The 27,415-nt window shown below is 48.9% G+C and overlaps 1 protein-coding gene across 1 annotated transcript; it reads right to left on the bottom strand.

The window, feature by feature from the left end:
* Positions 1–21,035: 21,035 nt before the first annotated feature.
* LOC123170330 (aspartyl protease family protein At5g10770) lies at positions 21,036–22,731 on the bottom strand. The gene is made up of 2 exons (XM_044588180.1): positions 22,575–22,731; positions 21,036–22,489 (listed from the first exon to the last, which is right to left on the bottom strand). Exons 1-2 carry the CDS (start codon positions 22,711–22,713, stop codon positions 21,258–21,260), a joined length of 1,371 nt encoding a protein of 456 aa, XP_044444115.1. The 5' UTR covers positions 22,714–22,731; the 3' UTR covers positions 21,036–21,257.
* Between the last annotated feature and the right edge of the window lie 4,684 nt (positions 22,732–27,415).

Genomic DNA, 27,415 nt, shown 5'->3' with positions numbered 1-27,415 from the left:
TTGCAAAAACAATTATGTATAATTGTCAGGAGTGGCGCACCGTGGGTGTGGTGCGCCATTACTAGTTTGAACTAGTAATGGCGCACTTCACCCAGGTGCGCCATTACTACTTTTGAAAAAAAAGTAAAACAAATTGTCAGTAGTGGTGCACCGAGCGTGTGTGCACCATTACTAGTTAAAACTAGTAATGGCACACTGTGCCCTGGTGCGCCATTAATAGTTTTGGAAAAATAAATAAAATAAAATTTGCTAGTAATGGCGCACCGTGTGTCTGGTGCGCCATTAGTAATGAGGACACTAATGGCGCACTTGTATCTGGTGCGCCACTGCTATATAGCAGTGGCGCACCACATACATGGTGCGCCATTAATGTCCATATCAGCTATAGCCCTTTTCCTAGTAGTGTACTATCCATGCTAGTTTATTTTTTTTCTTGCTTTCTTCTTGTGTGTTTAATAAACCTTAAGAAAAACAAAAAAATTAGTAATAGCTTTAGCTAGTTTACTTTTCATGCTGTAGTAGTAATAATTAAAAAGAAAACCCAAAAAGATTTCTCGTTCTTCTTTTGCTTGTTGGGAGCTTTCCCGTGTAAATAGTTTTATTTCTTTTCTTTTCTTTGGGGGCCGATAGGAGAAGACCATAATGAAATTGTTTAAGTGGCTCTTATATGCATTATTGTTGATTTAACCAAGAGCCCATATTGCCTTGTCTTCTCCTGTTTATTGAATGCTTGCAGATTCCAGCTTAGTCCAATGCACGCGCACTCTTATTATTTTCACATCGTTCGGTCGTGCAAGTGAAAGGCAATAATGATGATATATGATGGACTGACTGAGATGAGAGAAGCTGGTATGAACTCGACCTCTCTTGTTTTTGTAAATATGATTAGTTCATCGTTCCTGATTCAGCTTGTTATGAATAAACATGTTTGCAATGACAATTAGAGATCATAGTTGCTTATGACATGCTTGATTAGCTATGAGTTATAATGGTTTACCTTGCGTGCCAACATGCTATTAAAATGGTTGTGATGTGGTATGATGGGGTGGTATCCTCCTTTGAATGATTTAAGTGACTCGACTTGGCACATGTTCACACATGTAGTTGAAACAAATCAACATAGCCTTCACGATATTTATGTTCATGGTAGATTATATCCTACTCATGCTTGCACTCAATGTTCATTAATTTTAATGCATGTTCATGACTGTTGTCGCTCTCTAGTTGGTCGCTTCCCAGTCTTTTGCTAGCCTTCACTTGTACTAAGCGGGAATACTGCTTGTGCATCCAATCCCTTAAACCCCAAAGTTATTCCATATGAGTCCACTATGCCTTCCTATATGCGGTATCTACCTGCCGTTCCAAGTAAATTTGTATGTGCCAAACTCTAAACCTTCAAATGAAATTCTATTTTGTATGCTCGAATAGCTCATGTATCAACTAGGGTTGTCTGTATCTTCCATGCTAGGTAGGTTATTCTCAAGAGGAGTGGACTCCGCTCCTCACTCACGAGAAAATGGCTGGTCACAGGGATGCCCAGTCCCATGCTTTAAGCAAACTAAATCAAAATAATTGCAAACAAAATTCCCCCTGGGACTGTTTTTAGTTGGAGGCACTCGTTGTTTTGAGCAAGCCATGGATTGATGCTTGTTGGTGGAGGGGGAGTATAAACTTTACCATTCTGTTTGGTAACCGCCTATAATGTGTGTAGCATGGAAGATATCGCCATCTCTTAGTTGTTATGTTGATAATGAAAGTATGCCGCTCAAAATATTATTTATCTCTATTTCAAAATCGAGCTCTGGCACCTCTACAAATCCCTGCTTCCCTCTGCGAAGGGTCTATCTATTTACTTTCATGTTGAGTCATCACCCTCTTATTAAAAGCACCAGCTGGAGAGCACCGCTGTCATTTGCATTCATTACTATTAACTTATATTGGGTATGACTATGACTGGATCTCTTTTACCATGAATTACAATGCCTAGTCAGTCCTTGATCTTTAAAGGTGCTCTGCATTTATGTTTTTCGGTCTCAGAAAGGGCTAGCGAGATACCATCTTGTTATATCATATTATGATTATTGTGAGAAAGTGTTGTCATCCGAGATTTATTATTATTGCTCGCTAGTTGATTATGCCATTGATATGAGTAAACATGAGACCTAAGAGTTATTGTGAATGTGGTTAGTCATAATATTTGCTGAAAACATGAATGCTGGCTTTACATATTTACAACAACAAGAGCAAACAGAGTTTGTAAAAGTTTTTCTTTATCACTTACAGTTTATCAACTGAATTGCTTGAGGACAAGCAAAGGTTTAAGCTTGGGGGAGTTTATACGTCTTCGTCGTATCTACTTTTCCATACAATTTTGCCCTTGTTTTGGACTCTAACTTGCATGATTTGAATGGAACTAACCCGGACTGACGCTGTTTTCTGTAGACTTTCTATGGTGTTATTTATGTGCAGAAACAAAAGTTCTCGGAATGACCTGAAACTCCACGAAACATATTTTTGGAAAATATTAAAAATACTGGAAGAAGAATCCACGTCAGGGGGCCCACACCCTGTCCACGAGGGTGGGGGCGCGCCTGCCCCCCTGGGCGCGCCCCCTGCCTCGTGGGCCCCCTGACGCTCCACCGACCTCAACTCCAACTCCATATATTCACTTTTGGGGAGAAAAAAATCAGAGAGAAGGATTCATCGCGTTTTACGATACGGAGCCGCTGCCAAGCCCTAAAACCTCTCGGGAGGGCTGATCTGGAGTCCGTTCGGGGCTCCGGAGAGGGGAATCCGTCGCCGTCGTCATCATCAACCATCCTCCATCACCAATTTCATGATGCTCACGCCGTGCGTGAGTAATTCCATCGTAGGCTTGCGGGACAGTGATGGGTTGGATGAGATCTATCATGTAATCGAGTTAGTTTTGTTAGGGTTTGATCCCTAGTATCCACTATGTTCTGAGATTGATGTTACTATGACTTTGCTATGCTTAATGCTTGTCACTAGGGCCCGAGTGCCATGATTTCAGATCTGAACCTATTATGTTTTCATGAATATATGTGTGTTCTTGATCCTATCTTGCAAGTCTATAGTCACCTACTATGTGTTATGATCCGGCAACCCCGAAGTGACAATAATCGGGACCACTCCCGGTGATGACCGTAGTTTGAGGAGTTCATGTATTCACTATGCGTTAATGCTTTGGTCCGGTACTCTATTAAAAGGAGGCCTTAATATCCCTTAGTTTCCGTTAGGACCCCGCTGTCACGGGAGGGTAGGACAAAAGATGTCATGCAAGTCCTTTTCCATAAGCACGTATGACTATATTCGGAATACATGCCTACATTACATTGATGAATTGGAGCTAGTTCTGTGTCACCCTATGTTATGACTGTTACATGATGAACCGCATCCGGCATAATTCTCCATCACCGATCCAATGCCTACGAGCTTTTCACATATTGTTCTCCGCTTATTTACTTTTCTGTTGCTACTGTTACAATCACTACAAAACCCAAAAATATTACTTTTGCTACTGTTACCGTTACTTCCATATTACTTTGCTACTAAATACTTTGCTGCAGATACTAAGTTATCCAGGTGTGGTTGAATTGACAACTCAACCGCTAATACTTGAGAATATTCTTTTGCTTCCCTTGTGTCGAATCAATAAATTTGGGTTGAATACTCTACCCTCGAAAACTGTTGCGATGCCCTATACTTGTGGGTTATCAATGGCGCACCAAGATAAATACCAGTGGCGCATTATGGGGCATAGTAATGGCGCACTTGGGGGCATACGTGAAGCTAAATATGGCCCCCTAGGAGGCATAGTAATGGTGCACTGTTGGACATAGTAATGGCGCACTATGTGGTGCGCCACTATTATCTGGGATACTAATGGCGCACCAGGGGTGCGTCATTACTATTTGTTACTAGTGGCGTGTTAATAGTGGCGCACCTATAGTGCGCCATTAATAGCAAAAACTGATGCGCCACTAACAGCCTTTTTTCTAGTAGTGCAATGTTGGTCGATACATGAGCAACTAAAACCAACCAATTATATTTTTATTAGTGCAAACTTGGGCACAAACTATTATATTCTTGATAAGTGCCAATATGTAATCGGTAACTTGGTCAATTCCCAATTTTGACTAAACGCACTAAGAACGTCATCTACTCATAAAGAGAAGTTCTTTTATGAGGAAAATCGGATCGAAAACCTACATGTGAGAAAGGGGAAAAAAACCATGAGAAAAAAGATTGGTGCCAAGACAAGGAACATCCCAGCCAGCAGAAACCAACACGCCCAGAAGGATGGACACAAGTAGATCTGTGGAGTCATTAAGTGATCACAATACCAAGATTTTGTGAGTTGCCGAGAACACAATCGTGAAGGAAATATGCCCTAGAGGCAATAATAAAGTTATTATTTATTTTCTTATATCATGATAAATGTTTGTTATTCATGCTAGAATTGTATTAACCGGAAACATAATACTTGTGTGAATACATAGACAAACAGAGTGTCACTAGTATGCCTCTACTTGACTAGCTCGTTGATCAAAGATGGTTATGTTTCCTAGCCATTGACATGAGTTGTCATTTGATTAACGGGATCACATCATTAACGTGGACAACACTCTGCCCTCTCGTTGCTATGCATCACCATGATTTTGCGTGTGCGTAGGAATTTTTTTGAAATTACTACGTTCCCCAACAGTGGCATCCGAGCCTGGTTTTATGCGTAGATGTCATATGCACGAGTAGAACACAAGTGAGTTATGGGCGATATAAGTCATACTGCTTACCAGCATGTCATACTTTGGTTCAGCGGTATTGTTGGATGAAGCGGCCCGGACCGACATTACGCGTACGCTTACGCGAGACTAGTTCTACCGACGTGCTTTGCACACAGGTGGCTGGCGGGTGTCAGTTTCTCCAACTTTATTTGAACCGAGTGTGGCTACGCCCGGTCCTTGCGAAGGTTAAAACAGCACCAACTTGACAAACTATCGTTGTGGTTTTGATGCGTAGGTAAGAACGGTTCTTGCTAAGCCCGTAGCAGCCACGTAAAATTTGCAACAACAAAGTAGAGAACGTCTAACTTGTTTTTGCAGGGCATGTTGTGATGTGATATGGTCAAGGCATGATGCTAAATTTTATTGTATGAGATGATCATGTTTTGTAACCGGGTTATCGCCAACTGGTAGGAGCGATATGGTTGTCGCTTTATTGTATGCAATTATGACGCCCGAATAATTAAGCTACAGTAATCCTGTACTAATGAGGCCACGTCATCATTGTTACTGTTGCTAAACTCGCGTTGATTCGAAACCGGTTCAAATCCAAATTTAAATTAAAGTCAGAATTTCAAGTTTCCAAAATATCAAAACTAAAATGTTCACAATATTCTACAAATTCACGTGATCATTGTCATTTTGAAACCAACCTCATTTGAATTCCCAAAAGGGCTTTGGAATTTAATTTGGTGTCCAGCGGCAATTAAATTGACCTTTTCAATTTTTAAAAATAGTTAAACACTCCCAAACGCTTTGAAACTTTTTGTACCAACCGAGGTTATTGCCCTGTATTTTGGTGCCAAGTTTTGTATTAAACAAAACTCTTTTAGTAGCTCAAATAAAATGCAAAGTAGTAAAGAAATAAATAAAACATAAAAATAAAAAGGTAAAAGGCCTATTCTACTGGGCACTATGGCCCGTCTAGCAAACAGGTCGGCCCAACCACCTCACCCATCCCCTCCTCACGCTACAGAGGACGGGGGAGGGCGTGGCGGCCATCCATCGGCATGGCCACGCCAGGCCGTGCGTGGCGACCATCGACGCTCCCTGGCCGCCTATAAACGCGTCCACCGAAAACCCTAGCCTGCTCTCGATCGATCCCCTCTCATTCCCCCACCGTGCCCCCTCATCTGCTCGAAAACGAGCTCCTAAACTTGTGCGGTGACCGCGAACACCGCCACCATTGCCGCGACCATCATCGTCACGGCGCCCTGCGGTCGTGTTCAGAAGCTCCTCCGTCGTTCGCCTCTTCACCTTCATCCATTGGATCCAGCCGGACTCGACCATACCGTCGGGATCAAGCTTCTTCTTCAACTTCGGCCGCCGTCATCCACCGCATCGATCCGCTCGTCACCGACCGTCCCCGGCCTCGTCGAGCCCTCCTCGAGCTGCGCTGTGAGCCTCGGATCCTCCTTGACCTCCCCTAGTTTCTTCCCGTGCCCCGTAGGTTAGCTCCTGTCGTAGCCTCGTCGTCCTGCGCCGCTCGAGCTTCGGCCGAGCTCTCGCTCACCCCGGTCACTTGCGCCCGTCCGCGCCCTCCTGCTGCCGTCCCGCTCGTCGCCCGTGTTCCGCGTGTGCCCTTGTGTCGCGCGCGCCGCGAGCTGCTCCCCGCCGCCCATAGCCACGCCGCTGCTCGCCTACAGCCGCGCGCCTTGTCTGTTCCTTGACCGCGTGCCCCCGGCCGCCCCGCTCACGCCTGCGGCTGCTGGGGCCCCGATTGTGCCGGCCGCGTCCTCCAGCATGCCCTGCCCCTGCGAGCCCGTGCCTGGCCGCTTCCTCGTTGCGCGCCCGTGACTGCCGCCGCTGCTCAGCTGCTGTTGCTGCGTTCTGCTACGGCCGCGCATGCTGTTGTGTGCGGCTGGAGCTGCTCGGCTTGCTACTGCTTGCTGCTCTGCTTTGCGGCTGCGCTGCTGCTTGCCGCTGCTAAGTGCGCTGCTGCTATGCCGCCACCGCTGCTACCTAATGCTGCTGCCGCTGCGTATTTGCTATTGCTTCCGCTCTTAACCATGGCCACCATGGCCTGGCCTACACAGCCATGTGAAGCACGGCTTGTGTCCCTGGAGCGTGGGAACCGGCCCAATTAGTTAGGGCACTAACCCATAATTAGCACTAACATCCGCTAAAAGACACTAGCATGTGGCCCCACTGCTGAAATAACCCTTTAATTAAAATGCCAGTCTATTACGTGTGGACCCCACCCCCTCTATTTATCCATTTATCAAAACTATTAAACTTGTGTCTATGACACCTAGGCCCCACTGCCTAGAGTTGACCAGTCAACCCAGTCAATGTTGACTGTTGACCTTGCTGACTCATCCCCCTGGCCCACTGTCATACACCCTGGCTAGCACAGCCCCATGTGACAAAAGTATTTAGTCACTTAATTTTCAAATTAAGATAATTAGAAAATCATTTAAAACTTTGAAAAATCATAGAAAATTATCCGTAACTCAGATGAAAAAGTTTTCTACATGAAAGTTGCTCAGAACGACGAGATGAATCCGAATATGTGGTCCGTTCATCCGCCACACATCCCTAGCATAGCGAACATTGAACCTTTCCCCTCCGATTCATCTTTCCGAAAATGCCTAACTCGGGGAAAACTTTCCGGATGGTATCCCCCTTCGCTGGTATCGTGTAGCACCGCGTTAGAGCACCCCTAACGCTGCTTATTGTCTTGTCATGCATAGTATTGCTCTTGTTTGCTCTATATTTATTGTTTCTTCCCCCTCTTCTCTCCGGTAGACCCCGAGACCGAAGCTGATGCCGTTGTGATCGACTACGTCGACGACGACCCGTCTTCCCTTTCAGCGGAGCTTCCAGGCAAGCCCCCCCTTTGATCATCCCGATATCGCCCATTCCATTATCTCATGCTTGCATTAGATTTTGCACCTGTAATTGATTGCTCCTATTCTGATGCATAGCCTGCTTTTGTAACCTGCTCATTGTACCTTACCTGCTTATCCTAAACGGCTTAGTATAGGTTGGTTAGTGATCCATCTGTGACCCCCACCTTGTCCTTGTTGCCCCTGCTTCATCATCGACGACTCGATCAACGTGATCGACAACCAGAGCCCGACACCTCACATCACATCACGCCCCTTTTGTTGCTCGACTCTGCAGAGCTACTATCGAGTGCCGAGGGTGAGACCTCACAACGCACTCCCGATGACAACTCTGTAGTGTAGCTATTCGGTCGTGGTCATCGAGGGTGATTTCCTCCTTAACCACCTCCGATACGACTCTGTCGTGCAACCCCTCAAGTGTGAACCTCGAGGGTGGATCCTCTTACGTTCACCTTGATGATTACATCGAGTGGAATCCTCCAGGGGTGATTCCTCAGGTTTTCCCCTTGATGTTTGAACACACGGTTACCTTGACTTTACTTGACACCCTTGGGAAAGTCGGGCGGGCCCGGAGAGCACCCGCAAGATGGTTACGAGGCATGGCCGGGCCGGCAGGCCGCCCCCGAGTGGGTTGGGCTAGCCCTTGCCGTATTTTCTCGAGACGGGGCGACGGGGTCACATTATCGTGATTCTCTGCTCGTCTCCGCAAGCTAATAATACACTATGGTTTGGGTATTTGTTCTGTGTTGGCCTTTGGCCTTTACGCACTAACCACCAAGCGAGAATAGTTATGGGCCTCGACGTCGTGGTATCAGCCGAAGCTTTATTACACGTCCAGTTCAGCATTGTGGCACGGCCTGGTCGGCGCCCCAGTGGAGGTGGCCTGTATCGCCCTGCGCGCAACGATCCGGAGTGCAACGGGCGATGGGCCCAAACCCCAGAGTGCTTAGGATGTAGACCGGCGGGGACCTCTCTGCTGAGCCTAGGTAGGGCTACGACGTGTTAATCTTTCGAGGTCGGGCATTGACCCCAGAAAGGTGTGTCCGACCAGAGTGATCGAGCGTGTTGGAAAACGTGGTGCACCCCTGCAGGGAAGATACATATTCGAATACCGTGTCCACGGTAATGGACGTTCAGACTTATATCTTGATCTAATACAACTAGAAATGGATACTTAAGATATGTGGCTCCGAGATTGCTTTCTCGTAGGGAGTTGAGGAAGGATCTCTGGGCGTTAATGCTGCAACATGTTTGTTAAATATAAACTGCTATTCTTTACTCTTCTACATGCTGCAAGATGCTTGGAGCTGCTTGAAGATGCTAGTCTTCGATAGGCTAGGCCTTCCCCTCTATTCTGCCATTCTGCAGTTCAGTCCACAGATACAGCCCTTCCATTTGATACCAATGCATACTTAGTATAGATCTGATGCTTGCGAGTACTTTGGATGAGTACTCACGGTTGCTTTGCTACCCCCTTTCCCCCCTTCTTCCTTCTTTCCGGTTGTTGCAACCAGATGATGGATCCCTGGAGCCAGATGCCACCGCCGGATGCTACTACATGGAGACCGCCGACGACCAGGAGTAGTTAGGAGGTCCTAGGCAGGAGGCCTTGCCTCTTCCATCGTTGTTGTTTTTGTGTTTGCCTTCTTAAGGCATCCTTGTCTAACTTATGTCTGTACTCAGATATTGTTGCTTCCGCTGACTCTTGTGTATCGAGCTTGTATTCGAGCCCTCGAGGCCCCTGGCTTGTAATATGAAGCTTGTATTATTTCATTTTGTGTCTAGAGTTGTGTTGTGATATCTTCCCGTGAGTCCCTGATCTTGATCGTACACATTTGTGTGTATGATTAGTGTACGGTCGAATCGAGGGCGTCACAGCAATGCAATCGCCCTGTAATGCTTTACTTTATCACTAAGCGGTAGCGATAGTCGTAGAAGCATAAGATTGGCGAGACGACAACGATGCTACGATGGAGATCAAGGTGTCGCGCCGGTGACGATGGTGATCATGACGGTGCTTCGGAGATGGAGATAACAAGCACAAGATGATGATGGCCATATCATATCACTTATATTGATTGCATGTGATGTTTATCTTTTATGCATCTTATCTTGCTTTGATTGACGGTAGCATTATAAGATGATCCCTCACTAAATTATCAAAGTATAAGTGTTCTCCCTGAGTATGCACCATTGCGAAAGTTCTTCGTGCTGAGACACTACGTGATGATCGGGTGTGATAGGCTCTATGTTCAAATACAACGGGTGCAAAATAGTTGCACATCCAGAATACTCAGGTTAAACTTGACGAGCCTAGCATATAACAGAGATGGCCTCGGAACACGGAGACCGAAAGGTCGAGCGTGAATCATATAGTAGATATGATCAACATAGTGATGTTCACTATTGAAACTACTCCATCTCACGTGATGATCGGACATGGTTTAGTTGATTTGGATCACGTGACCACTTAGAAGATTACAGGGATGTCTATCTAAGTGCGAGTTCTTTAGTAATATGATTAATTAGACTTAAATTTATCATGAACTTAGTACCTGATAGTATTTTGCTTGTCTATGTTGATTGTAGATAGATGGCCCGTGCTGTTGTTCCGTTGAATTTTAATGCGTTCCTTGAGAAAGCAAAGTTGAAAGATGATGGTAGCAATTACACGGATTGGGTCCGTAACTTGAGGATTATCCTCATTGCTGCATAGAAGAATTACGTCCTGGAAGCACCGCTAGGTGCCAGACCTGCTGCAGGAGCAACACCAGATGTTATGAACATCTGGCAGAGCAAAGCTGATGACTACTCGATAGTTCAGTGGGCCATGCTTTACAGCTTAGAACCAGGTCTTCAACGACGTTTTGAACGTCATGGAGCATATGAGATGTTCCAAGAGTTGAAGTTAATATTTCAAGCAAATGCCCGGATTGAGAGATATGAAGTCTCCAATAAGTTCTACAGCTGCAAGATGGAGGAGAATAGTTCTGTCAGTGAGCATATACTCAAAATGTCTGGGTATAACAATCACTTGATTCAACTGGGAGTTAATCTTCCGGATGATAGCGTCATTGACAGAATTCTTCAATCACTGCCACCAAGCTACAAGAGCTTCGTGATGAACTATAACATGCAAGGGATGGATAAGACGATTCCCGAGCTCTTCGCAATGCTAAAAGCAGCGGAGGTAGAAATCAAGAAGGAGCATCAAGTGTTGATGGTCAATAAGACCACCATTTTCAAGAAAAAGGGCAAAGGGAAGAAGAAGGGGAACTTCAAGAAGAACAGCAAGCAAGTTGCTGCTCAAGAGAAGGAACCCAAGTCTGGACTTAAGCCTGAGACTGAGTGCTTCTACTACAAGCAGACTGGTCACTGGAAGCGGAACTGCCCCAAGTATTTGGAAGATAAGAAGGATGGCAAGGTGAACAAAGGTATATGCGATATACATGTTATAGATGTGTACCTTACTAATGCTCGCAGTAGCACCTGGGTATTTGATACTGGTTCTGTTGCTAATATTTGCAACTCGAAACAGGGACTACGGATTAAGCGAAGATTGGCTAAGGACAAGGTGACGATGCGCGTGGGAAATGGTTCCAAAGTCGATGTGATCGCGGTCGGCATGCTACCTCTACATCTACCTTCAGGATTAGTTTTAGAACTGAATAATTGTTATTTGGTGCCAGCGTTGAGCATGAACATTATATCTGGATCTTGTTTGATGCGAGACGGTTATTCATTTAAATCGGAGAATAATGGTTGTTCTATTTATATGAGTAATATCTTTTATGGGCATGCACCCTTGAAGAGTGGTCTATTTTTGTTGAATCTCGATAGAGTTGATAATGATAGTGCAACTTATTTGTGGCACTACCGGTTAGGTCATATCGGTGTAAAGCGCATGAAGAAACTCCATACTGATGGACTTTTGGAACCACTTGATTATGAATCACTTGGTACTTGCGAACCGTGCCTCATGGGCAAGATGACTAAAACACCGTTCTTCGGAACTATGGAGCGAGCAACAGATTTGTTGGAAATCATACATACAGATGAATGTGGTCCGATGAATATTGAGCCTCGCGGCGGGTATCGTTATGTTCTCACCTTCACAGATGATTTAAGCAGATATGGGTATATCTACTTAATGAAACATAAGTCTGAAACATTTGAAAAGTTCAAAGAATTTCAGAGTGAAGTTGAAAATCATCATAACAAGAAAATAAAGTTTCTACGATCTGATCGTGGAGGAGATTATTTGAGTTACGACTTTGGTCTTTATTTGAAACAATGCGGAATAGTTTCGCAACTCACGCCACCCGGAACACCACAGCGTAATGGTGTGTCCGAACGTCGTAATCGTACTTTACTAGATATGGTGCGATCTATGATGTCTCTTATTGATTTACCACTATCTTTTTGGGGTCATGCTTTAGAGACGGCTGCATTCACGTTAAATAGGACACCATCGAAATCCGTTGAGACGACGCCTTATGAACTGTGGTTTGGCAAGAAACCAAAGTTGTCGTTTCTTAAAGTTTGGGGCTACGATGCTTATGTGAAAAAGTTTCAACCTGATAAGCTCGAACCCAATTAGGAAAAATGTGTCTTCATAGGATACCCAAAAGAGACTGTTGGTTACACCTTCTATCACAGATCCGAAGGCAAGACTTTTGTTGCTAAATTCGGAATCTTTCTAGAGAAGGAGTTTCTCTCGAAATAAGTGAGTGGGAGGAAAGTAGAACTTGATGAGGTAACTGTACATGCTCCCTTATTGGAAAGTAGTTCATCACAGAAACCGGTTCCTGTGACACCTACACCAATTAGTGAGAAAGTTAATGATGATGATCACGAAACTTCAGATCAAGTTGTTACTGAACCTCGTAGGTCAACCAGAGTAAGATCCGCACCAGAGTGGTACGGTAATCCTGTTCTGGAAGGTATGTTACTAGACCATGACGAACCTACGAACTATGAAGAAGCGATGGTGAGCCCAGATTCCGCAAAATGGCTTGAAGCCATGAAATCTGAGATGGGATCCATGTATGAGAACAAAGTGTAGACTTTGGTTGAATTGCCCGATGATCGGCAAGCCATTGACAATAAATGGATCTTCAAGAAGAAGACTGACGCTGACGGTAATGTTACTGTCTATAAAGCTCGACTTGTTGCGAAAGGTTTTCGACAAGTTCAAGGGATTGACTATGATGAGACCTTCTCACCCGTAGCGATGCTTAAGTCTGTCCGAATCATGTTAGCAATTGCCGCATTTTATGATTATGAAATTTGGCAAATGGATGTAAAAACTGCATTCCTGAATGGATTTCTGGAAGAAGAGTTGTATATGATGCAACCGGAAGGTTTTGTCGATCCAAAGGTAGCTAACAAAGTGTGCAAGCTCCAGCGATCCATTTATGGACTGGTGCAAGCCTCTCGGAGTTGGAATAAACGCTTTGATAGTGTGATCAAAGCATTTGCTTTGATACAGACTTTTGGAGAAGCCTGTATTTACAAAAAAGTGAGTGGGAGCTCTGTAGCATTTCTGATATTATATGTGGATGACATATTGCTGATTGGAAATGATGTAGAATTTCTGGATAGCATAAAGGGATACTTGAATAAGAGTTTTCCAATGAAAGACCTTTGTGAAGCTGCTTATATATTGGGCATCAAGATCTATAGAGATAGATCAAGACGCTTAATTGGACTTTCACAAAGCACATACCTTGACAAAGTTTTGAAGAAGTTCAAAATGGATCAAGCAAAGAAAGGGTTCTTGCCTGTGTTACAAGGTGTGAAGTTGAGTAAGACTCAATGCCCGACCACTGCAGAAGATAGAGAGAAGATGAAAGATGTTCCCTATGCTTCAGCCATAGGCTCTATCATGTATGCAATGTTGTGTACCAGACCTGATGTGTGCCTTGCTATAAGTTTAGCATGGGAGGTACCAAAGTAATCCAGGAGTGGGTCACTGGACAGCGGTCAAGAACATCCTGAAATACCTAAAAAGTACTAAGGATATGTTTCTCTTTTATGGAGGTGACAAAGAGCTCATCGTAAATGGTTACGTTGATGCAAGCTTAGACACTGATCCGGACGATTCTAAATCGCAAACCGGATACGTGTTTACATTGAACGGTGGAGCTGTCAGTTGGTGCAGTTCTAAAAAAAGCGTCGTGGCGGGATCTACGTGTGAAGCGGAGTACATAGCTGCTTCGGAAGCAGCAAATGAAGGAGTCTGGATGAAGGAGTTCATATCCGATCTAGGTGTCATACCTAGTGCATCGGGTCCAATGAAAATCTTTTGTGACAATACTGGTGCAATTGCCTTGGCGAAGGAATCCATATTTCACAAGAGAACCAAGCACATCAAGAGACGCTTCAATTCCATCCGGGATTTAGTCCAGGTGGGAGACATAGAAATTTGCAAGATACATACGGATCTGAATGTTGCAGACCCGTTAACTAAGCCTCTTCCACGAGCAAAACATGATCAGCACCAAGGCTCCATGGTTATTATAATCATTACTGTGTAATCTAGATTATTGACTTTAGTGCAAGTGGGAGACTGAAGGAAATATGCCCTAGAGGCAATAATAAAGTTATTATTTATTTCCTTATATCATGATAAATGTTTATTATTCATGCTAGAATTGTATTAACCGGAAACATAATACTTGTGTGAATACATAGACAAACAGAGTGTCACTAGTATGCCTCTACTTGACTAGCTCGTTGATCAAAGATGGTTATGTTTCCTAGCCATTGACATGAGTTGTCATTTGATTAATGGGATCACATCATTAGGAGAATGATGTGATTGACTTGACCCATTCTGTTAGCTTAGCACATGATCGTTTAGTATTCTGCTATTGCTTTCTTCATGACTTATACATGTTCCTATGACTATGAGATTATGCAACTCCTGTTTACCGGAGGAACACTTTGTGTGCTACCAAACGTCACAACGTAACTGGGTGATTATAAAGGTGCTCTACAGCTGTCTCCGAAGGTACATGTTGGGTTGGCGTATTTCGAGATTAGGATTTGTCACTCCGATTGTCGGAGAGGTATCTCTGGGCCCACTTGGTAATGCACATCACTTAAGCCTTGCAAGCATTGCAACTAATGAGTTAGTTGCGGGATGATGTATTACAGAACGAGTAAAGAGACTTGCCGGTAACGAGATTGAACTAGGTATTGAGATACCGACGATCAAATCTCGGGCAAGTAACATACCGATGACAAAGGGAACAACGTATGTTGTTATGTGGTCTGACCGATAAAGATCTTCGTAGAATATGTAGGAGCCAATATGAGCATCCAGGTTCCGCTATTGGTTATTGACCGGAAACGTGTCTCGGTCATGTCTACATAGTTCTCGAACCCATAGGGTCTGCACGCTTAAAGTTTTGATGACAGTTATATTACGAGTTTATATGTTTTGATGTACCGAAGGTTGTTCGGAGTCCCGGATGTGATCACGGACATGAAGAGGAGTCTCGAAATGGTCGAGACATGAAGATTGATATATTGGACGACTATATTCGGACACCGGAATGGTTCCGGGGTTATCGGATATATACCGGAGTACCGGGGGTTACCGGAACCCCCCCCCCCCCGGGGGGGGGATTAATGGGCCTACAAGGGCCTTAGTGGAGAAGAGGAGGGGCGGCCAGGGCAGGCCGCACGCCCCCTCCCCCTCTAGTCCGAATTGGACAAGGAGGGGGGGCGGCGCCCCCCTTTCCTTCTTCTCCTCCTCCTCTTTCCCCCTTCTCCTAATCCAACAAGGAAGGGAGGGAGTCCTACTCCCGGTGCGAGTAGGACTCCTCCTGGCGCGCCCCTCTCCTGGCCGGCCGCCTCTCCCCCCTTGCTCCTTTATATACGGGGGCAGGGGGGCACCCCAGAGATACAACAATTGATCATTGATCTTTTAGCCGTGTGCGGTGCCCCCTCCACCATAGTCCACCTCGATAATACTGTAGCGGTGCTTAGGCGAATCCCTGCGTCGGTAGAACATCATCATCGTCACCACGCCGTCGTGCCGACGAAACTCTCCCTCAACACTCGGCTGGATCGGAGTTCGAGGGACGTCATCGGGCTGAACGTGTGCTGAACTCGGAGGTGCCGTGCGTTCGGTACTTGATCGGTCGGATCGTGAAGACGTACGACTACATCAACCGCTTTGTGCTAACGCTTCCGCTTTCAGTCCACGAGGGTACGTGGACAACACTCTCCCCTCTCGTTGCTATGCATCACCATGATCTTGCGTGTGCGTAGGAATTTTTTTGAAATTATTACGTTCCCCAACAAATCGTGCGTTCCATTCCCCACAGTGTAACACATGGGCATCCACAATCAACGAATCTCCTAGCATGATCACATGCTCCGTTAGAAGGGGCAAGATATTAGAGCAACGCTAGCCGATAGTGTCGATGAACATGAACCTTGACTTCTGTACAGATTTTGTCACTACTTAGGTTTCAGAAAACCTGATTTCGCTCATTTATAGGAAAAACCGGTTTCACTCATTTTAAAAAACTCATTATAGTCAATTAGAAGAATGTATTTCATTCATTTCAAGAAATTGATTTAACCAAAATTTAAGAATTCACTCATTTAAATAAAAAGACGGATTTCACTCCTTTGGATAAGCATATTTCCCTCATTTCAAAAATTGATTTTACTCATTAAAGAAAATCCATTCATCTAAAGAAACATTTTGACTATTTTTTCCCACTAGTTTTCAAAAAACAGGTTTCACTAATTTCAAGAGAATAATTTAATATATTGAAAACCAGATTTCACTCAATGGTCTTGTTTTAAGCAGTTTCCCAAACTGAATAGAATAAGTGAAATAAGTGGATTGATACGTTGCTTTTAAACATGTTTGAAATATATTCAGGATTGATCTTATTCTAAAGATCTTGGTGCCTGGAGTTCAAATATATAAAGTATTCCAAAAACAAAATTATAATTTAAGAGATATGAATGATTGAAGTTGTCAAAAAGAAAATAAAGGCGGGGATTTTTTCTCTCTGGCTTCATGTACGTGCGAGAGTGAGGACAGAGAGGGCACCACGCATGCGTCAGGTACTTCGTAGGGACCACTGAGTGATGGCACTTTGGCCTGAGTGAAGGATAACCTCACCGGCCAGTTAAGAAAACTTAGAGCATCTCCCGCGCCTCCAACAAGGCTCCCCAGGCGATTTTTTTGATAGCCGGCGCCGAAAAATTGGCCCCAGTCGCGTTCCCAAAGGCCCTTTTTTCGCCGGCTCGGGTCAAAGTTGATGCCGGTGGACCCAGGCCGAACCCGGCGAGCTGGGGGCGCTTGGGGCGCCGGCCGAATCGTTTTTGACGCGAAAATCGGCGGGCCCTCCTTGGCAACGACTCGGCTCTTCTCGTCGCTTCGTCGTCCTCATCGCCACGGTTCACGCGGGGGAATCAATGCCAAAGTTGTCACGCGCTGCCGCGCCGATCAACCTCCTCCATTGATGCCTCACGGGCGGCGCAGTGAAGACGGGCCAACGCGCGTCACTCGCCCGCCACGCGTACGCACGGCGGCCACGCGAGCGCCGCCTATATAAGCCGCCCCTACCGCACCGGTGAGCCACGCACACACCTCGCTCTCCACCGCCGACGCCCCCGTTCCTCCCTCTCTTCTCGCCCTTTCCAGTTCACCGCAATGGTCGAGCACTTCCCAGGCAATGGCGCGGCTGTGAACGGCATCGGCCGCCGCCACCTTCATGAGGACGAAGCCCGGCTTCTCTATGAGGCCGAGTACCCGGTCCCGCCGGACATGCGGGTGCCCGGGGCGTGGAGGATAAGCGCCGGCGGGGTCCCGGTGCCACCGCCGCTTACCGGGGCAGCGCGTCGCGTGGAGATCGCCCGTATACGTCCTTCTCTGCCGCAGGCGGCGATAGAAGGACCGAGGTACACCCCCGACAGCACGCTGTGGGAGCCGTACTTCCGTCGCCGCCACACCGAGCAGCTCGAGGCCACCAACGGCATCGTGCCCTCCGGGAGGCTCAACACCGACGGCCGCCGCCGATGGTGGGGCATGCCCGACCGCACGCTGGAGGTCGTCCTCGAGTACATCGAGGGCGGCAACACGCCCAGGCTTGAGTTCCCCGATCCCCCCACCTTCTCCCGCCGGCGTGGGAGCTCATGGACGCCGAGACGCATGGACCCTACGTCCTCCTCCTCGTCCGGTCGCTCGTCCGGCTCTCCCTCCCTCCTCCTCGTCAAGCCGGAGCCCCAGGACGCGCCGATCAGCCAGCGCACCCGCAGCTCCGGCGTCCGCATCGCCGAGTCCTCCCCCACCTCTGATCGGCTCGTCAGGCCGAAGGTGGAGCCCGGCCTCCCCGCGGAGTACGAGGCCATAGTCCGGCGCGGCTTCTCCGACGAGGCCGCCCTAAAGTGGGCACGGGACGACTACCTCCGCGACGAGATGGTCCCGCAGCGCCGAGCCCTGCAGGAGATAGCCGTCCGCCAGCGTAGGCGCGAGGACGAGAACGGCGTGGTGATCCTCAACAGCGACGAGGACGAGGACGCCCCCGGACCGTCCAACCCGCCGTGCCAACCTGGGGAGGGGTGCTGTAGGGACGGCGACCGCGGAGGAGGCGGCGACGACGACGGCGGCGGCGGCGACTACACGCAGTTCTACAGGCTCCTCGGCATGTAGAGCTTCAAGGGCGGCGGGCGGCGAGGAACGGCGAGGGCGACAGCGGGTCTAGTAGTGTTTTTTTTCTTCTTTTGTAAAATATTTGTTTTATGTTATGAATTCGCCGAAGTTTGGTTGAATTTGCGCCTTGTTTGTGCGAATGTGGGGCCGAATTTTGTTTTAAAAAAAACGTGGGCGCGGCGACTGGAGAGCATCACGTCCCCAGCACGCGGTTAGCGCCGGTACGCCCCCCGGCGGCGATTTTTAGCGCCTCCTGAGGGGCCAACGGCTGGAGATGCTCTTATGGAATGGACTTTGGAAAGTAAGAGTACCCTCAAAGCTCAAGGTACTTTTGTGGAGGCAGATTCATCATCCGTTACCCACACACGCTGTTCTAGCACATAAGAAATGGCACACAACATCATGTATGTGCAATACTTGTGACGCGGAAGACTCACGTAGACATTCTTTGATATAAGTTGCAGGGATTGAACTAATCGCTGAGCATCTAAGAGCATCTTCAGCCGCGCCCCCAACAGCCCCCTTTCCCCCTCGCCGATTTTTTCGCGCCGGCGCCCAAAAATCTGCCCGGTCGCACCCCAGGAGCCTGTTTTTTGCCGGTTTAGGCCGAAACTGGCGCCGGCGGACCCAAGCCGAACCCGACTCGCTGGGGGCGCCCGGGGGCACCGGGGCAATCGATTTTGGCACGAAAGAACGGTGGGCCCGCCGAGTCAGCGACCCCTGCGCCTCGTCGTCCTCATCGCCTCGGTTTCCCGCGGGGAATCAATGCCAAGGCTGCCGCCGGTCAGCCTTTCATTGATGCCTCACGGGCGGCGCGGCGACGCGCCTCCCTCCATGCGTACACACGGCGCCCACACCCCATTGCCGCTATATAAAGCATCACCTCCCCTCGCCTGTGGCCGCACCCCGCCCATAGCCGCCGAGCTCTTCCTCTCTCCCCGTGCGCCACCGCCGACGTTCCTCCCCTCTCTCCCCGTGCCCCGCCGCGACGATGGGCGAGAGGTTCCCCCGCGATGGGGTGGCGGCCAATGGCTTCGGCCGCTGTTCGTTGCACAAGTGGGAAGCGCACCTGCTGTTCGAGGCCAACGTCCCGGCACCTCCCGACATGCGCGTGCCGGGGCGGTGGTAGCTCAGCGCCGGTGGCGTCCCCATTCCCCTGATGCCCGACGTCACCACGCGCGCCGACTACTTCGTCGACGAGGTCGACCGCGTGCGGGCTTCGCTGACGGAGGAGCAGCGGGCCCTCCCGCAATACGCCGCCGGCAACCACGAGGCGTGGGCGGCGTACTTTCAACGCCGGCAGGCAGAGCGGCTAGCCTCCACCAACGGGGCGCCGGTGGTGCGGGGGACCAAGAACAGCGAGGGCCGCCGCCTCTCGTGGGGCGCCTCCGACCGCACGCTCCACGTCGTCGTCCAGCACCTCGAGGGCGGCAACGAGCCGCCGATGACGTACCCTACCGCCCCGTTCCCCCGCCGGATCGGCGGCCAATGGATGCCGAGGAGGGCCGGCTCCTCTTCTTCCTGCTCCTGCTCCTCCTCCCACTCCTCCGGGTCGTCGGCGCTGTTCGGCGTCAAGGCCGAGCCCGCGGAGACCGAGGAGACGCCGCTCAGCCCGCGCACCCGCAGCGCCGGCATCGTCATCAACGAGGGCGGGCGCGCCTCCTCCTCGGCTCCTCCACGCTTCGTCAAGCCGAAGACGGAGCCGAGGCTCGCCGGCGTGAAGACGGAGCTAGGGCTCGCCGGCGTGAAGACGGAGCCAAGGCTCAACGACGCGGCGGCCTTGAAGTGGGCGCGCGAGGACTAGGCGCGGACGAAGCTGGAGCGCCAGCGCCGCGCCTTTGAGTAGTTCGCTGCTCGGCGCCGTGGCCGCGACATGGGAGGCGTCGTTGTCCTCGACGACGACGCGCCTCCACCGGTCCGCCATGGCGACCCCGGGCAGGGGTCGAGCAGTGGCGGCCGCGTGAAGGAGGAGAAGGACGACAAGGACAACGACGGCGGCAACGACGGCAACTTCGCCTCTCTCAGCGCGTTATTCGGCCTGTAGTCACGACCTCTATGTTTTCTTTTCTAATGTATTTTATCTATGTAAAAAAACTATTTCAGTTCTCCGAAGTAATGTACTGTTTCACCGAATATTTGTTCGGTTCACCGAATTTTAGTCGAATAAATGTTCAAAAAAGTTTAAAACAGGCGTCTGGGGCTGACCCTGGGGCGTTGGCTGGGAACCCAATCGCCCCCAGGCTGATTTTAGCTCCGATTCGCCCCCAGGTGGCGATTTTTCGAGCCACCTGGGGGGCCAACGGCTGGAGATGCTCTAAGGGAGAGATAGGAACCAAATGTGAGACAATGGTATTATCTAAGGGAGAGATAGCAACCAAATGTGAGACAATGGTATTAGGGTTTTACAGAGCCCACTACCCGCGCATGCAGGAGGAAGATGGTGTCATTTGTAATTTCCTTTTTCTTTTGGAGATGCCTTGCGAAAGTTCATCACTTCTTTTGAGGTACAGTAAATATTTGGTATTGTTATATATGGCCTTTGGACTTTCCCAATTTTTTTTTTTGAAAGAGTTCTTCTAATGCATGCATGAGGTGTACCTCGATCACCAAAAGTCCAAAGTGATCGTAGGTACACCTCGATCACTTTGAAATCAGAAAATTGGGGTGGTACTCATACTCCCCCATAGTCATACAAAATTTATAGATGAGAAGTGGCATTTATTTATAATTATATATTATGATGATAATATTAAAATTATTTGGTGGTAATTAGTTTGTAGTACGCTTGCATATGTTGCAATCAGAAAAGTACTAATTGAAATCGAAGAACTATATATAGTTGACGGCCGGTTTGGCCCCCCTTCAGTTCATGCAGCAGACGGCACACTCGAGATCGAGATCCTTGTGCGCGCCGATCGATCAGCATGCACCTGCTTTGAACCCGAAGGAGCCGCCACCGACGTCGTACAGCACCTCAAACGTCCGCTGCTGCACGTTGCCGATGATGCCGATGGAGCGGTCATCGCCGCTGTCCGTGAAGGCGAGGCAGCCGTCCTGAATGATCCCGTCAAAGGCGAGGTTGACGACGGCGCCCCCGGAGAACACGAGCGCGACGCTGGGCACGCTGATGTTGGACTGGCCGCTGAAGTCGAAGCACGTGTCGGAGCCCCCGCTGGTCGGGTAGCGCTTCATGCCGGCCTTGAACGCGGAGGCCAGCGCCGAGTACGCGGTGGGCGGCAGCCGCGTGATGATGGTGCCGGAGTCGACGATGGAGACGGCGGAGAAGACGGAGGCGGGTATGTTGAGCTGCCTGCCTCCCACCCGGATGGCCTGAAGGCGCACGGCGTAGAACGTCAGCGCCCCGCGGTTCCTGTACATGGGCGTCGTGACGAAGCCGGAAGTGGAAGTTGGTGCGCCGAGAGTGAGGAACCCGCGCGAGCCTGGATTCGGCGGGAGGCAGTAGGAGAAGGCCCTGCCCAAGGTCCCCGCGGTCTGGGACACGAGAGACTCTGCGCCGCCGCCCAGCCCCATGAGCCCCGCGGTTTGTTGCGTCAGAAGGAGGCCCGAGTTGGACTGGCTGCACCCGAACTGGAAGTTTCTGACGGTGATGGAGCCCAGCGCGAGGGTGTCGGAGCTGTAGGTCCCGGCCGTGCTCGACTGGTCCCCGTAGGTGACGATGTACTGGCACTGGGAGCCGGAGCAGCCGTTCCCCTGCCCGTCCTGGCTGACCTGCGCGCAGGCGGCGGAGCTGCAGGAGAACGGGGAGTAGGTGCTGGACGAGCTGGGGTCAAAGAGCGGGTTCGCCTGGGAGCGGCACTGGGAACACGGCTTGCACTGCACCCACGACACGTCGCTGCCGGTGTCGATGGTCATGGTCTGGGTCACGGCCGGCGAGCCGATGCCGACGGTGATCACGTACTCCAACGTGCTCATGGAGGTGCCCAGCCTGGTCGGCAGCGTGACGTCTGATTGCTCGACGTCTCCGGCGCCGCCCTTGACGCCGGAGAACTTTCGTGTGACGTAGGCCGCTCGGAGCTGGTCATGCCTGAGTATCTCCTCCCAGGTTGGCGCCTTCGTGGAGGGCAGGGGTGAGCACGGGCCGTGCCGGTGGTGCAACGGCACCGTGACGCCACCGGACGATGGAGTCGCGGCTGAAGCAACCAGACCACGATTATAAATGTGCACAAAAGATATACTAGTACAAAGTAGTCAGTAATAAGTGGAATTGCACCGTACCTTTGGGCTGGGAGCAGTTGACGGTGGCAGATTCCGGAGAGCCAACGGGCTTGTAGCTGCGAAGGTCATCTCCTGCGTGAGCAACGAGAGTGTGGTAGGTGCACAGCAGGAGAAGCAGAAGCTTCGAAATAGATGCCATGGCTGAGATGCAGATGAGCTGCAGATTCAGAATGCGGGCCCTGCTTATATAGAGTGGAGGACGACCGAAGACTCGTGAATTGTGGTCTTCTCCTAAAGGAAGTTGCCGCCAGTTTTGAATTCGTCGATCGTGAGATTGGGCGATCAGGTACGTTGGAGGTAATAATGACAAAATTGTTAGGCATATTTTTGTCAGGTACGTGTACATAATATGCTAGCTAAAATGCCTTGGTCCTGCATGGGAAACCCTAAAGGTCTGATTTTCAGATCGGTTGGGGAGAATTCCTTCTTTGCTGAGTTTGCTACACAATGGGATCATGATTGTGTGTGGGAAGGCTCACCTTGGCATGTTAGCAAACATGCAGTGATATTGTCTGAATTTGTCGATTGTATGAGGCCGTCTGAACTCAAGTTTGAGAGCCTTCGGATGTGGGCTAGAGTGGTAAATCTCCCGTGTAATCTCTGGAACAACGCCTGAGGTCCAGAATAGCGAAGCAAATAGATAAGAGGGTGGCTTCGGTGCAATTTGACCACACGGTTGATTCTTGAGAGCAAAAATTACACTAGACAGAGAAACACATGTAGCCGTGTGTGGGGCTGTAAGCCGACTGCCCGAAAAATTGCACCCGACAACCAATGAGACATCGGCTTATACCCTGTACGCCTAGTGGTTGTAAAATGTATTTGGCTTACGAAGGACACTCGGCACATATACAAAAAAGTCTCGGCTTACAGTGCGTTCTCCGCAAAAATATTTGCCACGTGTCGACGACGGAGGTGGCTGATGGCACTGTCACGGAGCAGTAAATAAGCCGAGTGTCCCGCAGGAGGGCTTTCGGCTTATATTTCCTACAATTATTACTTTTGCTCAAACTAAATATATGTTGTGTGTAAGGCCGGAAAGCTCTCAGCTTATATTTACTGTAATTATTATTTTTGCTCACACTAAATATAAGTCATGTGTCTTACAGGAGGGCTCTCGGCTTATATTTTTTATAATTATTATTTTTTACTCGCACTAAATATAAGTTGTGTGTCGGGCAGGAAGGCTCTTGGCTTATATTTACTATAATTTTCATTTTTTATCGCACTAAATATTAGCCATGTATCTTGTAGTAGGGCTCTCGGCTTATATTTCCTAGAATAATTATTTTTTCCCACACTAAATGTAAGCCGTGTGTCAGGTAGGAAGGATCTCAGCTTAAATTTACTATATTATTATTTTTGCTCATTAAGTCATGTGTCTTGCATGAGGGAAAATAATAATATAGTAAATTTAAGCTGAGATCCTGACAGTGCTCGAGCTGAGATAAAGGGCCTCCTGAATGTGCCAAATGAAACTTTGAGTGAGAAATATTTGGGTATGCCATCTGACACTGGAAGCTCAAAAGATGGTGCTTTCAGATAGCTGAAGGACAGGATGTGGAGCAAAATTCAGGGTTGGATAGAGAGGACCATGTGAACAACAGGGAAGGAAGTTCTAGTCAAAGCGGTGGCGCAAGCCATACCCGTGTTTTCCATGTCATGTTTTAAGCTACCTAGGGGACTTTGTGAGCACCTAAACATGCTAATAAGGAAATTTTGGTGGGGGAGCACAAATGGGCAACGCAAGCCCCATTGGGTATCATGGAAGGCAATGACACAACCAAAAAGTATGGGAGGAACTGGGATTCAAAGATTTTGAGCTGTTTAACTTGGCAATGTTGGCTAGACAAGCATGGCGCTTGTTACAGGATCCTGGTTCGCTAAGTGCCCGGATATTGAAGAGTGTTTACTTCCCACACACATCAATCCTTCAGGCAGCTTTAGGGAATCACCCAAGCCAGATATGGAGGGCCATTATTGAAGGACGGGACACCTTGAAACAAGGGTTGATTAGGCGTATTGGTAATGGTGGAAGTACAAAAATCTGGGAGGACAACTGGCTACCTGCGTGAGGAGATGATGAGGCCGTACGGATGCATATCTGCCCACCCCCCGGTTATGGTTGCAGAACTCATCAATGCTACAAACGCTACATGGAATATACAACTACTACTAAATGCCACCTTCATGCCTTTTGATGCGAAGGTAGTTTCAGGCATTCCACTCTGTACTATGAACATGCAGGATTTTTGGAGTTGGGCACATGAGCGAAGCGGCAAATTTTCAGTACGGTCGTCCTACAACATGCTCGTTGCGACGAGGCAAAGAAGAGAAGCGTGGCTGGAAGGATCAGCGGGATCATCAAGCACTCGCGCTGACGAGGGATCGTGGAAAGTTCTATGGAATATGGAGGTCCCATCTAAAGTGCGTATGTTCTTATGGAGGTTGTCAAAACAATCTTTACCTACTGAGGATGTCAGAGCACACCGTCATATGTCGACAACAAGTACCTGCGCCTTGTGGGGGGCACAGGATTCATGGCGGCATTCCCTCCTAGAATTTACTGTCTCCAGATGCACTTGGGCATTGGTTGACGAAGAGCTGAGTTGCACTTTGGTGGCATCCACAGAAACGAGAGCAAAGAGCTGGATCTTCAGCCTGCGTGATTCCTTATCGCATGAGAAATTTGTCTTAATGGCGGTAACCCTATGGGCGATACGGACATCTCGACGAAAGGCCATTCACGAGGCTATATTCCAAACACCACATGCAATACAATTGTTCATCTATCGGTTTATTGCAGATTTGGAAGCTATCCGGGTGCCCAAACCTACACGGGCTGCTAAGGAAAGTACAATTTTCAACCCAGAGGCCGAGGGCACCTCCAGCAAACTATGCCAAACTATGTCGAGAGGCCATTGCCTTGGCAGAAGATCTCAATAGTCAACGCTTCGTTGTGGCGTCTGATTGCAAGCAGGTGATTGGGACATTGCCAAAGGAAACCAAAGATCCTATGGAGCCATCATCACAGAGATCAACTCTAGATCATCACCACTCTCTTGTACCTTTACTTTTGAAAGTCGTCGGTGTAATTTCGAAGCTCATAAGTTAGCTAAATTTGCTTTGTCTTTAGCTCAGGGGCGTCATCTGTGGCTTGGCCAGCCACATAACCAAACTTGTATCCCACTCTCTGTGGACTTTGAATAAAGTGGCTTTACACCCTCAAAAAAAAAATCTGCAGGGGTGGCACTGCAAAGCGCGCGAAACACTTCTAGTAGATTGCATAACCCATAGTCTAATTAACTAGATCTCTTGTATTTGCCTGTAAGGAAATTGATTGATTTGCGAAGTGGACGTGTCTTGCAGTCATAGCAGATGATTTGTGAAATTAATTAATATTCTGAAAAACAAATAGCTACAAAGCTCTCGTTGATGAGGCCATTGTTTGACTAGTTTGGCAGTGGCTGAGCTAAATTAAATCCAATAGAAACAATGTGTGGTCAGGGAAGCCCGCAAAAAAAAATCCAATAGAAACGATGTCATTTTGTGTATTGCCCAAAATATAATGCTATGTTCTGATATTTTCTTAGTCGACCGAGAAGGCCTGGCCCCTTTGGAGTGCGACCTAGGTTTCCACGGCAACTTGCTAACAATGTACTCCCTCCGTCCGTGAATAAGTGCACTTCTAGCTTTTGTCTTAAAACTTTGACCAACTTTATAGAAAAAAGTACTAGCATTTATGACACTAAATTAATATTACTAGATCTATTTTGAAATGTACTTCCATAATATATCATTTTGATGTCATATATGTTATTACTCTTTTGTATATAGTTGGTCAAAATTTCAAAATTTTGACTTAAGACAAAAGCTAGAAGTACACTTATTCGCGGACGGAGGGAGTACGTGGACAGTTGTGTGGCAAGATTGAAGACTACAAAACGACGATGGATGTATCTCGGACTTGACCTACGGCCGACCAGAGCTTGGTCGCAGAACAGTGTACAGTTGTTTGTTTCCTGGCCCATTAATTTCTGCAACTGGGCAGATGGCTCCGTGCCTTTGCCCCGGACTTCTCCTCGCGTGAGTACGAACGAGAGCCCGGCGTGTGCTGCGTCGCCGTGGAAACGGGGTGGCCGGGTCGCAGTCTCCGTGGAATTCGTGCGAGCGCCCTGGGCCCTGGCTTCTGTGTGGTGTGGCTTGGGCTGCGCCCGGCCGGTCGTGCATGCGTGAGCTGGGCGGGGGCGCGCGGGGCCGGAGTCCGGAGACCTGCACGGTGGACTGGAGGCGTCGTGTGCCTGCGGGCAGCTACCGATGTGCGTCTTCCGGATGCAGCGGATTTCCATTTACGCACGCGGCGTCCAGCTTTGTCGCTTCGTAAGGTCCAGCATCTGTTCAGAACTTGATTAAGACTTCGACGCAGAATTGGCAAAAAGAAAGTTATTAGAGCAACTCCGCGCGCGCTCCTCCTCTTCTCCTTGAGCCGGGGCGCCTCCGCGTCACATTGGAGCATGGCCTCGTAGCGCATCTGCGCCTCGCCGTCGGCCTGCTCCTGGCGGAGCCAGTGCTCCTTCCAGCGCTCGAGGTGGGCTGCCTCCTGCTCCGGCGTCGCGGCGAAGTGGACGGGAGGCGCGCTCACCCACTCGCGGTACTGGCCCGTCCACGAGTAGGCCTCCTCCGGCCAAGTGGATGGAGGCGGGGAGCGCTTACTCGTCGGCTCCGGCTCCGGCTTGGGCTGGACGGGCGGCGACGGTGGCGGTGGCGGCACGAAGAGAGGGGTGTGGACGGAGTCCCCCGTCGCCGATAGGGCAAGGGCTTGCTCCAGCCCATCCCAGTGC

Source organism: Triticum aestivum, chromosome 7D (assembly GCF_018294505.1).
Source record: "Triticum aestivum cultivar Chinese Spring chromosome 7D, IWGSC CS RefSeq v2.1, whole genome shotgun sequence".
Taxonomy (NCBI): domain Eukaryota; kingdom Viridiplantae; phylum Streptophyta; class Magnoliopsida; order Poales; family Poaceae; genus Triticum; species Triticum aestivum.
Note: the sequence above shows the minus strand (reverse complement) of the source record. Positions and strands in the feature narration are given on the sequence as shown.